Source organism: Lissotriton helveticus, chromosome 7, assembly GCF_964261635.1.
Source record: "Lissotriton helveticus chromosome 7, aLisHel1.1, whole genome shotgun sequence".
Taxonomy (NCBI): domain Eukaryota; kingdom Metazoa; phylum Chordata; class Amphibia; order Caudata; family Salamandridae; genus Lissotriton; species Lissotriton helveticus.
Window position 1 is genome coordinate 139,556,556 of NC_136068.1, and position 16,089 is coordinate 139,572,644.

At 43.7% G+C, this 16,089-nt stretch overlaps 1 protein-coding gene across 1 annotated transcript in view; it reads left to right on the plus strand.

Annotated features, from left to right (window-relative positions):
- Positions 1 to 11,170, plus strand: part of TTLL9 (tubulin tyrosine ligase like 9) — a 114,359-nt gene extending 103,189 nt beyond the window's left edge. Inside the window, exons 10-14 of the mRNA XM_078650444.1 lie at positions 3,082 to 3,140; positions 3,719 to 3,915; positions 5,840 to 5,953; positions 7,536 to 7,660; positions 10,523 to 11,170. Of these exons, the coding sequence (XP_078506570.1) occupies positions 3,082 to 3,140; positions 3,719 to 3,915; positions 5,840 to 5,953; positions 7,536 to 7,660; positions 10,523 to 10,593 (566 nt within the window). The 3' untranslated portion in view covers positions 10,594 to 11,170. The remainder of the gene's footprint in view (positions 1 to 3,081; positions 3,141 to 3,718; positions 3,916 to 5,839; positions 5,954 to 7,535; positions 7,661 to 10,522) is intronic.
- Positions 11,171 to 16,089: the final 4,919 nt, after the last annotated feature.

Below are 16,089 nucleotides of genomic sequence, written 5' to 3' on the forward strand. Positions count from 1 at the left end.
AATGCCTATTATTCGAACATTATTTCTACGTGCGAGTCCTTCTGCACGATTTTGTAGTTGAAGTTTAGTAACCGCCTCTGTTTGCTCTTTGCGCCAAGGAGTGATGTCGGACAGCGCCGTAGAGTGAAACCAAACTTTCTCTGACAGTTTCTTGTGATCAGCCCACAGCAGATTAACATCAGTAGTGAGGGTGCCCAGTTGTTGCTCCAATACCATCTGTGATTCCCTAATTTCCTTTAGTTAATGTCCAGATTATCAGGGGGTGGGGATCCAGCGTAGGGGTTACATGTTCATCCTCAACTAAAAGAGGGAATTATCATTAGAGTTGGTAAGCTCCAGTGGCAGTCCCTCCCACACACGGTAGTGCGCTATAAGTCCTTCAGTGTCGAGCACCATCACAGTGCTAGTTCGCTCCCTGGGGTCGCAGACCACCCTCGCTATAAGTTCCGGAGGGGTTCAAGATCTAGGCCTCACCTCTGGTACGTTCGTTGAGGGGCTCGCGCCACCACCCAGATCTGCAAAAGTCGCTGGCGGTTGGCAATGACTCTCCCTGGAGGCCAGCCCTCAGTTCTACCGGCAGTTATTCGGCCGCCGACAGGCAGGGCCCAAGTATAGGCCTGTACTCGCTCGGCGTCTGCAGTCGGCCACAGCGCTACCCTGTCGATAGGTCCAACTTAAACCCGATTCTTTTCGGGTCAAAAATCACCCCCTTCAGCGTCAGCAAGGCACATGGCAGGGACGCCGCCGGTACAGCAGTGTAGTTTTTTTACCAGTATAATGGTAGATGGCTGTTTAAAGGCAGGGGGTTCGGTGAGATTAGCGGCCCCAGCCCGGAACCTGCACGTCTATGTGTCCGCCATCTTTCGCAGCAGGCCACGTCCCCCGGGAGCAGACATTGCATAATGTGCACTTAATAGTAAAATGTTTTGTCTCTCTCATAATGTTTCTTTCACAAGCATATTTATGGTATCTTTATCAGTGATAAAGCCCCTTTTTATTTGAATAGCTAGAATAGGCAAAAACAAAGTTATCCAACATGGGGGTTGGAGGGATTTCCCGGCAGCATGGCAGGCTGCGTTCGGCACAGATCAGCTTGCCTTTGTTATGCCACTCTGCCCACACCACGCACTCACTTTTATGATTGCAGGTTGATTAACACATGGATGATTAAAATTTCGGTGCCACAGAACCAAATTTCCCCCACAACCGCACCCATGTAAAAACAGAAAAAATACATTGCGATCTGGTAGACTGAAGCAAAAAAAAAAAAGAAATCAGTCACAATAAAAACAGCAGGAAGAATTAAAACCTCATGTCTCTTACATTTGCAAATGACATCAAGAAATACATAGTTAACATACCGCACCACTTCATAAACATTCACTGAATATTAAAAAGATTAGAGCCCCTTTAACAAAGTAGTAGACAACACGCCAACTAGTAAAATGTTAACACAGCACAGGTTAAAATAATGCCAAAAACAGCAGCTTAACGGTGATGATATTTAGAGTGTAAAAAACAGGGCTTGCCATTATCACTGTCTTGTAGTTAGTGTTTCATTAGTTCTGGATTGTTTTTTAAATCATCTCAATTTCTCCTTGCTCAAGCTAGCGCGCTTCTAAAGTAGGACACCCACCTTCTTCCTACTTTATTCGGCCTTCTACTTCTCTCTCCATGGTTGTCCTTTCTTGCTTTTTACACCTTCTATCTCCTCTTTTTTATCACATCTACAACACTCCCTTTCAGTCAATGCTCTGATCTTTCTAGCTCCACCCAAGTCAATACCTCTTCTCATTCATTCCTACCTTAAACTTTCTTTTGAATACTTGGGGGGAGATTTTCAAGCCACTTGCCCCACTTTTGCGTCATTTTTAACATGGGAAAGTGGCGCAAAGTGGCTCAAGGGGCTTGTAAATAAGCCCTTTGATTTTTACTGCACCTTTTTGGGTATTCAAACCCTTTTCTGGCCCACTTGACGACTATCCATTTCCCTGTTTTTTTGTGTTCTGTGAGTCAAAGGTGTGCTTTATCTGGGAGAAGGCTGGACGTTAGCCTAGTTGGCTTCAAAAAGTCGTAAAATATTTTCAGAAATGTCCCACACCTCTCTTTTTTGACTATCAGCTGATCCTTTGGACTTCCTGATCAGGAAATGGCTGACATTCACTCAATCTAACATACCTGTAGCAAACTTCCTGACTTCACAAGTTCTAACCTAGCTAGGCCCTATAGACTTCCACCGGGTAAACTTAGCTGCTGTGAAGCTTAAGCCAACTATTTAACTTTAATATTCTCATATGTGATTTGATTTGAACTTAGCATGCTAGTTGCCATCTTCCCCAACCATCCACCGCCACGTTATCATCAAGTACTCTGATTCACAATCAGGACAATAGTCGAAATACAAATCGTCAGTATTCATGGCTTGTGCAGCAAGACTTCGAAGGTGGCATGAACCCGTAGTAAGCTTTAATGCTTAATTTTGGCTGGTGTTTGCCAGTGCTTGGCACCAACACTTATTTCTGACAGTTAACCTCATGGTGGCACTGCCTGCTTTTTTTTTTAGCAGAGCATGTAACAGATTGGCTTAAAATTCAATATACCTGAACATTAAAATAATACACAAAACCTCGTCCATGCCATTCTTACTGCTTTGGTGACATGCAATAATCCAAATGGTCAAATTGTTGGAGTGTTATGGTTATTAGGTGAACCTAGCACTGGCATTTGGCCGCCATGAAATGCCTTGGCACTTATTATTAATAGATATATATATATTAAATTAAACACTCACAGCAGGATGCCCTCGCCACCATTCTACAGCTGTTCACTTTAATTATATGCAGAATTAGCATGAAGAGATGTTTTGGCTATGGTATATCCAGATTATGCACATACAGCAGTGCAAGAAAAGGCCATTCCAAGGACCCACACACCTGTCACAAGTTCTGTAATGCTTTGTGGTACACTTAGTTGAAATCATTGGGCGAAGTATGATCAATGTATTGGCCCCCTAGGACCATATTCTTACAATAGCAGCTTGTTTACCAGTTATTTTGAGCCTTAACATTGATTTTACACCAGATATTCATCTTACCAATGTGGCAGTTCAGAAGACGGCTCCTGACTATGATCCAGAGAAGGTGACTGCATCAAGAGTCCTACCCCCGCCTCTGTGCATCCCTAACCTTCACCTCCAAGCTTTCCAGTCCAATGCCACCATTGGGACGCGTCACCTATTTTATTTTTCTACCACTATTCTGTCTGCTTTAGCTCTATGCCACTTCAGCTCCAAAACTCCCCTTTTGATTGATCATCTGTGCTGCTGCCCGTCACGTCAGTTACTCTCATGTTTCCTCACCGAGGGAGGGATGAATGATTTAAAGCACACACTGCTTCTCAGGAACAGGGCGCTGTAGGAAGCACAAGGAGAAAGGGGGTTAAAGGAGGAGTAAAGAGGGGCATTCAGGAGTTTTCCAGAAAAAGCACTGATTTCACTAATGTTGCGTCAAGAAGGGAGCTTATTTTAAGCTTTGGCCTTATCACACAAAATCATGGCGTTTGATTCTTGGCCCTGATTGGGAAGCTTGGACTTCCTGCAGTTTCATGTTTCAAGCGCTTGCATTTCTGTTTTTCTTTAGTGTTTGTTTCTGTACTTGCTGACTGTTGACTCGTAAAATTGTCTTGTTTAAGTGTGTTGCTTATTTATTCATTTTCTTAGGGCTGTAAGTGGATGATCCAGCAGCTGCGACATTATTTAACGGCAAAGCATGGACCACTGATGGTGGAAAAGCTATTCGATGAGATGGACAACATCTTCATCAAAACCCTGCGGAGTGTACAGAAAGTGATAATCAATGACAAACACTGCTTCGAGCTGTATGGCTACGACATCCTAATTGATGGTGACCTGAGGGCGTAAGAGAGATACGACATCCTTTCGGGGCCTCAAGTGGGGGTGGGGATTGGCTCCCTACTTATAGGCTGGGAATCTACAATGGAAAAAGATAGAGAAACAAACGAGGTGCTGTGAGTTTCCGTAGACTTTATGGTTACCGGAGAGCATGAAGTCACTGGTATGCCTCAACATCCTTTCGAGGTCTAACTTAGAAAGGGGTTAATATAGCACTGGCTGCAACATCCTTCACCTCTGATCAAATCAAGGGGATAATGCTCACTTAGCTATTGCTGATCTAGGAGGTTAGCAGTTAAACATATTGCCCTCTTTTTAAAAAGCAATATCAAATCAAAAATCTAGAAGTAGTTATAGGACATTTCTTGAGCCGTGTAGTTATGCAAGCGCCACCTGTGTTTGGGATTGCTCTGGAAGGTCCAGTAACAATACATTTCTGTCTTCTTAACGTGACAAGATCTCGGCATGTCAATCTTGGCTTTGGACAACATTTATGGAAGTAATCTCCAGAGTTTTAAAACAAGGTGGCATTAATAGGATTAGGACCCCTATAATAATGATCTGTTCATGCTATGACTTTGATTTCCAGCTTTTCCATTTAATTATATATCAACTGTCCTGGCTAGGCTGACCTCGGTACTTGGTTGTTTAGCTTTGTTATATGAATGTGTTTTTTAAATCCTTAGTAAAAGGAGGATGAGCATTTGTGAGGGAGGGTGATGGCAACTAAAATGGTGATGTTCAAAGAAGAAGATAAGTTTAGGGTGGTATACGAAATGTTGTAAATGTACATCAGCCTCCCTACCAGTGTGAGCCCAGACATTTAGGTGCTCCAGTTCTCCACTTGGCCCTCTACCTTTTCAAGAAAGAAAGCTTTACCAACTCCTTATCAGGGAAAATGGTGGTTCTTTACTCGTTTCAGAAGAAAAGGTATGGTTAACTGATCAGTTTGCATCCTGCCCCTTTCTCAGTCAAAAGGTTCTTAATCGCTTAGATACAGAGGTAAGAGAGCTATATACATAAGAGAGGCAGAGAGAGAGAATATTTAATAGTAATCAGCAAAACATCATACTGGGGGTTCAGTTAGCTGTGCTCGAACACTCAAGATTAAAAGGTGTGACCTTTATAAATCAGTTTAACAAATACAATCATATAGCTCATGTGTGCGCACAATCCGTTTCCATCATTAATTGTTCTGACATAGGAAGAAAGGCGTTTTACTTGCATACCCTCCTGTACCATACTTTGTGTAGGGAAGTACAACTGGTTTGAGGAGAAAGGATCAGACATACCACAGTCCAAGGCCTGCAAAAGGGGGAAAGATTTACGAGAAAGGAGTGAAGCATGCATCAGGCACATCCTGAGACTCTTGCGTCAGAGGAATCTGCAGACACATTTCAGAGGTTATGGAAGGGGGGGGGGGGGGGGAGGAGGGAGCTGTTCCTCGTTCTGCAATGAAACAGAGGATAAGGTTGGAGACTTAAACTTAACGTGTAGATTATAGAAATCTAAATCGTGACATTTACTTATATACCTATACAATCATATATAACATGAACGCAATATAAAATCCAACAAAAGACTACAATTGGACATAATGTTCATCCTAGACCGTAGAGTGATAGGAGCTGCATATGTTTCGAGGGTAACCCTAAAAATGATAGGGAAGCTATAATGACCAACTTCTGCGATTTCCAGCGATCAGAGGAAAGTGGGTAGCATGCGGTACTACAAAGTGTTTGTTTTCCTTCAGATTTGTGAAGTGTTTGCCGCCTGGCACACTTTCACACTTGTAAAGGCTTAGCTGGATTAAAAGTGTGAGATTCAACCTCTGGGCGCTTCTTAGGTAGTGCCAGAGTTCTGCCTAGTGGTGTTTGACGTGACCGTTGTCATGCCCAGCCATCACCAATACCTTTCCTTTGTCTGCAGGTGGTTGCTGGAAATCAATGCCTCTCCGTCCCTCACTGCCAGCAGCCAGGAGGACTACGAGCTCAAAACACGCTTGCTGGAAGACACTTTGCACATAGTGGATATGGAAGGCAGGTAAGTAAGTGGGGCACACAGAAACATGTATACTGTGAAAGACTGTTAGAAGAGCGGGCTATAAGATGGGTGAAGAGGAAGGTGCAATGTGTGTGAGTGTCTCAAAGATGAGATCCCAAGAGAGGCACTATCACAAAAATGGTAACCAGGTCAAATATCCGGCGCACACCAGGATGTAAAAACAATATGTCGTGAAATGCAATTACCGTGAACTCCGAGGGAAAAGGGATAGGTTACCACTCTATCCCAAAAAAAAACCTGGATGAGAAATTCAGGGTTTGTCAAGACACATCACTAGTTACTCCCTGAGCTCTACAACAATTCAAATCCACAATATGTATATTCATGTATTAGATAATTATTAAGTAAGTGCAGAAGTAATGTCTTTAAAGTTCTCTTTAGTAGATAGTCAAAAGAATATCAAAGATGGTAGATCCACTGTTGTATAGGAATCCACAAATCCAACTTGATAAGTCGTCCAAAGTATTTTAATGGTCGTTCTCCAAAACAAATTCTTTCGCAGCCAACACCTGTTTCGTCATATGCTTAGTACATGCATCAAATGATTTCATCAGGGCTGCAACCCAGAAAGTTAAAAAACACAATATCAATAATTCTCTCATATATTCAGCTATTGATCACCATCACCAAAAGAAAGAAAGATTTAAACAAATCAGAGAGACACATGAGATACTTTGTCACCCTCTGTGCAAATCAATAAGTAGAAGTCAGTAAAAACAGGAATGAGTTTAAGTTAATCTCTACTCAAGCCACACCGAAAGATTGAAAGGTGTACTGTGATAAAAAGTCCAAAAAGATCCCAGTACCAGAACATAAAAATATCTATATATAAAATAGTTACCTCAAATAATATCAAGTCCATCCTTGGACGTATAATAGATAAGTTCAAAAACAAAATACGAATAGTGATGGTGTATCAATAGCTGAATATGAGAGAATTATTGATATTGTGTTTTTTAACTTTCTGGGTTGCAGCCCTGATGAAGTCATTTGATGCATGTACTAAGCACATGACGAAACACGTGTTGGCTGCGAAAGAATTTGTTTTGGAGAACGACCATTAAAATACTTTGGACGACTTATCAAGTTGGATTTGTGGATTCCTATACAAAGTGGATCTACCATCTTTGATATTCTTTTGACTATCTACTAAAGACATTACAGGGAGTAACTAGTGATGTGCCAAGAGAGGCACTGCTTGAGGGTCAATAACAGGGACTGCCCTCTATGTTACTAAGAGCCATCACAAATGGTGCTGTGAGAAGGAAAGCCGCATATGCTGGGGAGAAGTGAAGGATGGTGAAGGTATACACAGAGTCCTTCACTCTTGGGAAGACTCGTAGTTGAAGTAAGATCCTCTGTTCCATGCCTATGCGATTACCATATACTGCTGGGTGTCATCTTGAGCATACAAACCTCTCTAGTGAGGTCACCTGAAAGGTAGTTGCCCCATGGTGTTAAAGATTAAAAACTTTAGTAAAGTACGATTTGCTATAGGTAATGGAACTGATGCTGCATAATTGTCAATCATTTAATCCTGTGACCTGCACTTCTTTCTCAGGTTGACAGGGAAGGAAAGGCGTGTTGGTGGCTTTGACCTCATGTGGAACGAGGGGCCTGTCTCCCAGGAAGATGGACATCTAGACACGCTGAGTAATGGAAACTTTGTACCAAACACACATTTAGGTAAAAATTAAGTATTTTTATCTTCTACATATTGCTCTCCTTTTAAGCCCTCATTTCCACAAGGCCAGTGATCTGGTAATACCCAGCCCAATATTAACGATTCCGGCAGCTATCTCTAAACCAGCTCCCTTACTCCTCGGAATAGGTTTGGTTGAACTTAAACCCAAGTGGCGTGGGTTAAACCATCTTGCCTAGATTTCCCACAGGTGAAAGGGTTGCTGTGCTGGGGAGGCTTCTCCAAAGAGAGCTAATGAAGCAGGAACCAGAAAGCACAGTTGACCGAGAAAGAAGAAACCACCTGGATGTTCTTTGGGCTAAAAATGTGGACCGACGTTGTGGCTTAGGTCACCATCATATTCATATCATCCAGTTTCATGGCTTCCGCACTGTGCCATCCTATCTACAGTTGATACATTGATTTTCTGCATGTCATGTGTTTTTCATAATGTTGGTTTCTTCGGTGTCCTTAGGCGTTTTTTAGGTCTCGCCTATTAATCCCGCAAGGGATAATAGACAAGAGTATAGTGGGCAAACCAAGGTCTTAAACCAGCGCGGATTTGGGACAGTTCGTGTGGTGCAGTCGTGCGGAAAGCGCGTCCACATCAAAGTCATCAGCCTCCCTCCCACAGGCATCTGCTGCTTCCCCAGCGTGTGCAATGCGCGCTCGTACTCACTTCTCCTCCCCCCTAATTACATCCCTGCTTTCACTTTCACGGCTGCGAGGCCGTGAGCTTCAGTTCAAAGGGATCCGCTCCCCCACCCTCCTTCACAGTACAAAGGAATGCGCATTTCCCTGCCGCTTTTCATTATTTCTTTCGGCGATGTTCTTGTTTTGGTTTCTGCACGTAGTATAGTTTCAATGCCCCCTAATATCTTCAACTACTCATCTGGGGCCAGTTACAGTCCTTGTCCATTGCACTATCAAGTTGCAGTTTCCTAATAACGCCGATTGAGGTGATATTTTAGAGATTGTGGGCTCCAACCGGCAGAGCTGCACTACAGTTTGGCCATCCTGCTGTGGCCTCTATAGCGCCCCTGGCGTTTCATCTTCAAAAGCAGAAGACCTCAGATTTGTCTTGTCCTCCACTATTCAAAAAGAAAAAAAATCTAGTTCGAATCTAACGTCTTAATATCAATTGGAGCCTTAAATATATCTTTTTGTCTGAGAACAGCACAAGTAGTTGACTTCTTGACAAAAGAATTCTCACATCATTATTGGAGGTCGCCTTGGGGAGCCGGTGTCGATATTTGATCACTGTTGTATTTGAAATCGCACATCATCCTTCCCAAGTTGAAAACAATGCTGCTCTGTTGTGGGAATCCTTACCTTTCTTACCATTGCTCTTTACGTTGTGTCCCTTCACGTTACACAGCACTAGGCAAATCATTCAAGCCTGCCATGCAGCACTAAGTATGCACCGGTAGGCGCAGGATCTTGCCCTATCAGTTAGGTTATCGGCAGCGGTGTTTTGATTTCAGTCCTCAAAGGTCTTCTTGACGTGTCCTTGTGAAAGTCGCAGTGTTGCCTGTCACTCTCGACAACAGTTGCATTCCTCGTCTCGGAGTATTTCAAGGCAGCGAAACGTGTGCAGATCTGCTCAGTCACCGATTTGGCACACCTTTAGGCTGCGCTGACATAAGAACATTTGTGAAATATGACGTATACTTTTCACCTTGAATAAAGCGGTACCTGGCATTGTTTTGTTCTCCACAAATTGGCCCTAGATTTGTTCTATGTGCCATTTTAGCTATATACTGGACCGTAGGAGAGGACGTGATGGCATTTGGCATACTTATGTAGAATGTGATTCTTTCAGCCAGATTCCTACATTTTGCTTCTGCTCGATGTAACTTGCTGTTTGAATCAGAGCCAGATGTGTCAAATGATTTGGTGCAAGTCAAAACGTAAACGTTTCAAATACAGCACCACCCCAGCATCACTCAGCGCCACCCCAGCATCACTCAGCGCCACCCCAGCATCACTCAGCGCCACCCCAGCATCACTCAGCGCCACCCCAGCATCACTCAGCGCCACCCCAGCATCACTCAGCGCCACCACATCATCACTCAGCGCTACCCCAGCATCACTCAGCGCTACCCCAGCACCACTCAGCGTCACCACATCATCACTCAGCAGCACCACAACACCACTCAGGGCCTCCACAGCATCACTCAGGGCCTCCACAGCATCACTCAGGGCCTCCACAGCATCACTCAGGGCCTCCACAGCATCACTCAGGGCCTCCACAGCATCACTCAGGGCCACCACAGCATCACTCAGGGCCACCACAGCATCACTAAACGCCACAGCATCACTCGTCGCCACCACAACATCACTCCGCGCCATCACAGCATCAATCTGTGCAACAATTCAACAACAACTGGGTCAAGTATGTTCTCTCAATGTTTCAAGCTTTATTACAAATGTCACAAAAAGATGTTAATATTTCACTTCTGTTCTTGGATTTTCGTCACAATAAAATACACTAAACAGAATCTTCACAAAAGTTATTTACAAAAGTTTAAGCTATTGCCATTATAAATTACAATCACTTTTATTTAAGTATTATTTAAAAAAATTAAAAGCCATCATCATTTGTAATATCAATACATCTAAGTCACGTAAATACAAAACATGTTGCATTACAAATGCTATAGGTGTCACATTTGCGAAAGTTATAAATATTGGCATTGTAAATGACAAAGCTATTAATTTAGCTATTTTCAAAACCAACACATAAATAAAAATATTGTCATTTACAAGACCAATAGCTCAAACTTTCCTAATGCGAGACCTATTGCATTGCAAATACTTGTTTTTTTATCCCTCAACAAAGGTTATTGCTCTGTTCTCCATTCCAGGTTGCATTAATGACAGGAAGAAACACTTGAAACACCTCCATAAGCCTGCTCCTTTCCAGAAGAAGGCGTGATACTACACGTTTTGGCATGTCATCGGTCTTCCATCAAGTGTACAAGAAAGGCTAAAGATTTTGGTGAAGGCTGGAAAAGGGAATGGCATATTGGACGGTCTTCACAACACAAAGGTGTGGATAGACCATCCTATCATAGCTGTGATTGGAGGAGCAACTAAAGATTTCTTTTAAAAGCAAATAAACAAATGTTATTTTCTGCTCCATGTATCCAACAAGCCTGCCCAACCCCTGCCAGTACGACAAGACCATCGCACCTGCTTGAGAAATCTGAGCCATCTATCACGATGAACGTTCCTGAACTACTGCACAAATATAATATCCATGCATCTTTGTAAGTATGTGTGTAATGGAGACAGTGTTCCAGGATGTGAGGAGTCCAGAGATAAGAACCACCTTTGAAACCGGTGGCTCTCAAATGCTCCCCATGGGGATGTTTTACATGGTGACACTGAATCAAATAGACTAGGCTACAACAATAAAGATTTAGAACCACAAGGCCTACACTGATGGGTCTTGGAAAGGTTCGGTCATTTTTTAATGTGAAGTGAATATAATAATAAAGGATTACTTTAAATACGTGTGTGGTAACTAAACCAGTTCTGGGCACGAAGTAGACTATACTATGTGAATAATAGCACAAAAGAACTGTTAGATCAACTGGATCTTTCTCTTAAAACTAAGTTGATGCTTATTGATATGAGTTCAGAGACAGCCAAAGAAGAGTTTGGTTAACTTTTTTCCCTTAACATCATAAGAACGTCTCTAGACATGCAATTACCCAAGTCCCTTGACGTGCTTGAAGGGGTTCACAACTTCAACTAAATCATCCCCCTCTTACAACTTGTGTCTATTAGTGGTTCACTTTTCCTAATCTAATTTACTCAGACACAACTTACTTTTTCCCCCCTAATGGCCGACACCATTTGGTTCTAGAAGCATTTTTGTGAATGGATGCCTTTGAATAGCTGGCATTCAGACTGATTTTACAACAAGCTATGGAAACAGGTTGCAGGTTATATTTGTTAATGTGGAATCTCCAGCTATCCAAGAAAGTGACCTACGCCATGCACTATGCCTTACACATTCTGAAGTGGAGATGAATGCAGACAATGACCATAATATTGTGTTCCCCTCATTTAGATTATCATAACTTTCCCAAATGTGATATATGCAAAGTAGCATTTGCACCTCTTTTTCGGGGTTTCAACCAGATCAGTCATGGTTTAAGTTGGCTAAGAGGAGGCCACTGAAGTAAATTTTGTGTCACCTGCCTCACTGTCAATACTTCTGTGAAGTTAAAACAAGGTATTTAGGTCTGTCGCATCACTAACCTAGGGAAGCTGAAAACCACTTTGACAGATTCATCAATATACACCAATATCTAAGCCTTTAGCAAGACATTTTAAGCATGCACCCAACTCTATAGTAACTCCATACACTGGACAAGATAGCAGTTACTCCTTGAATGGATTCTTTCAATATTAGCCCTTCCTCGTTCTTCCTTATAGCTCACTGAATGTCCTGGCCACAAGCCAGACACAGCAAAATATGTTCTACAGCATATTAAACACTGCTGAATATGAGTACATACAAGCCTGGTGGCTTTAAACTTTACATGCTGTCTGTACAGAGAAGAGTCTAGCAAGTGGCTTTGTTAGAAAGAAAGCGGAGATCAAGTATAATCGAGGAGTGCGAAGGTGGAAACCATGGCATCAGCTGAGATGCTTAATCCACACTACAGTGTTTGCAGAAGGCATGTGGACTAGGCTACATGGCTGCTCATTAGATGGTCTCCAATGGAATATGGAGTTGGAAAGTAACATACAGTTCGAGGCATATGAGCTGCAGATCGTACACTTTTGTAATAGATCGCCACCTGGTGTTGGACTCGATTATTTGCAGGTTGTCTTCTTGGAAAAAGTCTTGGTAGTCACGAGATAGGTGACTCCTCCCTTGGACAATACTGCGCATGGTCATCGACTCCATCCTCAGATGGTATTTTTCCGCCACTGGGTTCGGAGGAAAGTTTTCCGCTCCAGCTAGAAAAGACTTTTCAGCAACTTTGAAGCGTAAAAACTTTCTAAAAACATTATCGACATCGAATAGACTAATTTCGACATCAGCTACATTCCGGTGCGTCGACGCGGGCGGTTGGGCCTATCGGCGCCGTACGGCCTACGCCTCATGGACAGAACTCCATTCAAGAGATGCCCGGTATGTCGAGCAAAATTCCCTCATAGCGACTATCACGAGGTGAGGTCTGCAACCTCCGTCTATCACCAGAACACGACGAGTCGACCTGCACAGCTTGTGCATCCTTCCGATCGAAGAAGACCATTCGGGATCGGAGGGCACATCGACACGAGATGAGGAGATCAGCACCAGCACTGGAGGCCATCTTCAAGGAGGAGATCGTCGAAGAAGACGTCTCCGAGGACGAAGATCCACTCGAAGACATCTCCGAGGACGAGGCTCCATTCGTCACAGAGGAAGACTCGCCTGATCTCCAGATCATAATCTGGGGCAGAGGACTCAGATGACTCGATTCCATCTCGCCAACCCGTGAGTACTCTTGCCCCTGCACAACAGACACTACCCAAGCCAAAGGCAATGGTCAGCACTCCGCCCATGGGGCCCAGTCGAGATCGAAATATCCCCTCAAACGCCCCGCCTTTGGGCTCGGCTCCGAGGAAAACAACTACGCCTTCCGGCGACTCGGCACCGACAAAACCACATGTGCCAATTCCACCTCCTCCATTGGCACCGCAGCACACACATCCTTCGACACCAAAGGATTCTTCGACACCGAAGCCAAAACGCCCTTCGGTACCCAAAGACAAAGATCCTTCGGCACCCAAACCAAAAGATGCATCGGTGCCAACGATCGTACCAGATCCGAAAGCTTCGACTCCAAAACTTTCCGGTTTCAAAAATAAAGATGGAAAGCCAGAGTCCGGTGCCGCAAGGCCAACGAGACCCGTCTCTACTCAAAAATCTTCAACCTCGGTACCAAAGACTCCAAGGCCTGATACAGAGACACCTAAACCCTCTAACAAGCCTACCAAGCCGAAACCACCTTCGGCACCGAAAAATTTGCCACAGGACTCAATAACGCCTCCTATAGCAAAAAACACAAAACAACCCCTATCGGCACTGAAGAAATCAACGCCGAAGAAGGTTGTAGAGGAGGAAGAACTGTTTAGACCAGATCCTAAACAAAGAACAGTCCATATCAATCCAAAAACTGGACATGTGGAAGCTATTCCTTACAAGAAGAGACCAGTAGACACACCACTTCTACCTGTGGTTCTTGCCAAAAAGAAGGATTGTGCAACTTTTCCAATGCACCCTTCCTCTCCTTCACCTTCTTCCTCTCCTATCCCTCCTTACATTGAACCTACAGTTTCTCCTGTTCAATCTCCTGCATCATCACACCACAATGACGAAGAGTATGATCTAGGTGGGGGGAATGACATACCAGTGCCACATGCATACCCTTTAGATGAAGATGTCAATCCAGAATATCCTAAAGATGATGATATGTATGGCTTCCCACCACACAATGTGCCCGACATTCCTGATCCTCAGGCCTACCCAACAAAACCTTCCCCTCCAGAAGATAGTATTGGGTTTAATCATCTCTTAAATAGAGCTGCCCTTTACCACGGGGTTTCAATGCACTCTGATGCCATTGATGAGGATTTTTTACTTGATACATTTGAGCAGTCACAAAGGTCTACCCAAATACTACCCATGATCAAAGGAGTCATTAAACATGCTCCAGAAATATTTAAAGACCCGGTTGATGTAGGGTATTAAATCCAAGAATAGAAAAGAAATATAGACCAGCACCATCTGATCCAGTCTATATTAAGGGACATCAGCCACTAGACTCTTTAGTAGTGTCTAATGCACGGAAAAGAGCCAATTCCCAGACTTCTGGTGACACGCCCCCACCTGACAAAGAATCTAAAGTTATTGATGCGTCAGGGAAACGGATTGCTGCGCAGGCTACAAATATATGGCGCATAGCAAATACACAAGCCCTGCTCTCACGCTATGACAGGGCTCACTACGACCAATTAGAAAAACTGATGGAGCACCTCCCAGATCAATACAAAGATCAGGCAACAGGCTCATACAAGAAGGCAAATTAATATCCAATGCCTCAATTAAATGTGCACTAGATGTAGCTGACACAGCATCCAGAGCAGTCAATACTAGTGTTATATTCAGACGACACGCGTGGTTACGCATTTCAGGGTTTAAAACAGAGGTACAGACTATCATCTTGAACCAGCCCTTCAATCAAAACCAATTGTTCGGGCCGGAAGTAGACAACACACTAGAAAAGATGAACACAGACTAGAAGTTCTTTTCGCCGCTCCTTTTATAGAGGAGGCTCTAAGCAAACCAGCGCAGATACAACATCATCTTTTAAAACGCACACACAGACCTCCTCTAACAAAGGTTACTTTAGAGGAGGATACAGAGGCAATAATAACAAGGGAAGAGGCAGAGGTAATAACAACAACCGCTCCTCTTCCACTCCCAAACAGTGACTTCCCTCTGCTTCCCCTACAGCATTCCACTCCTGTGGAGGGCAGATTATCACAGTTCCTACCTGTCTGGAATTCCATCACAACAGACAGGTGGGTGAGACAAATTATACAACATGGCTACTGCCTAGAACTCACAGCAACCCCCCCCCCCCCCCCTCCCCCCCAAACATACCTCCCAGGCAGCGTCCAATGTCCGCAGACCATATGACTGCTTCAACAGGAAGTTTTAGCACTTCTACAAAAGGATGCTATTCAAGTAGTTCCTTTAGAGGAACAGGGAACAGGAGTTTACTCTCTGTACTTCCTAATTCCCAAGGACGGGACACTACGACCAATTCTCGACCTCAGACCCCTAAACCATTACATACAATCAGATCATTTTCACATGATCACTCTGCAACAAGTACTCCCACTACTACAACAAGGCGATTTTCTTTCAACACTAGACCTAAAGGACACCTACTTTCACATTCCTATACATCCTGCTCACAGGAAGTATCTAAGGTTTGTCATACAAGGACAGCACTATCAATTCAAAGTCCTTCCATTCGGGGTCACAACGGCACCACGAGTGTTCACAAAGTGCTTAGCAGTAGTAGCGGCACATCTCAGAAGATACAGGTCATCCCTTGACTCGACGATTGGCTCATAAAAGCAAAATCGTTCAGCCAATGTGTACAACACACAAAGCAAACAATTCAGACATTGCACGACTTAGGGTTTACCATAAACTACACCAAGTCGCACCTAGAGCCTTCGCACGTTCATCAGTAGCTAGGAGCTACCATAGACACATCTACAGCTCTAGCGTATCCCAGTCCAGCCAGGATACAGAGCATTCAGACCTTAGTCTCCATTTTTCAACACCAGCAGTCTTTCCAAGCCAGAGTGTTCATGAGACTAATAAGCATGATGGCATCTTGCATCTTCA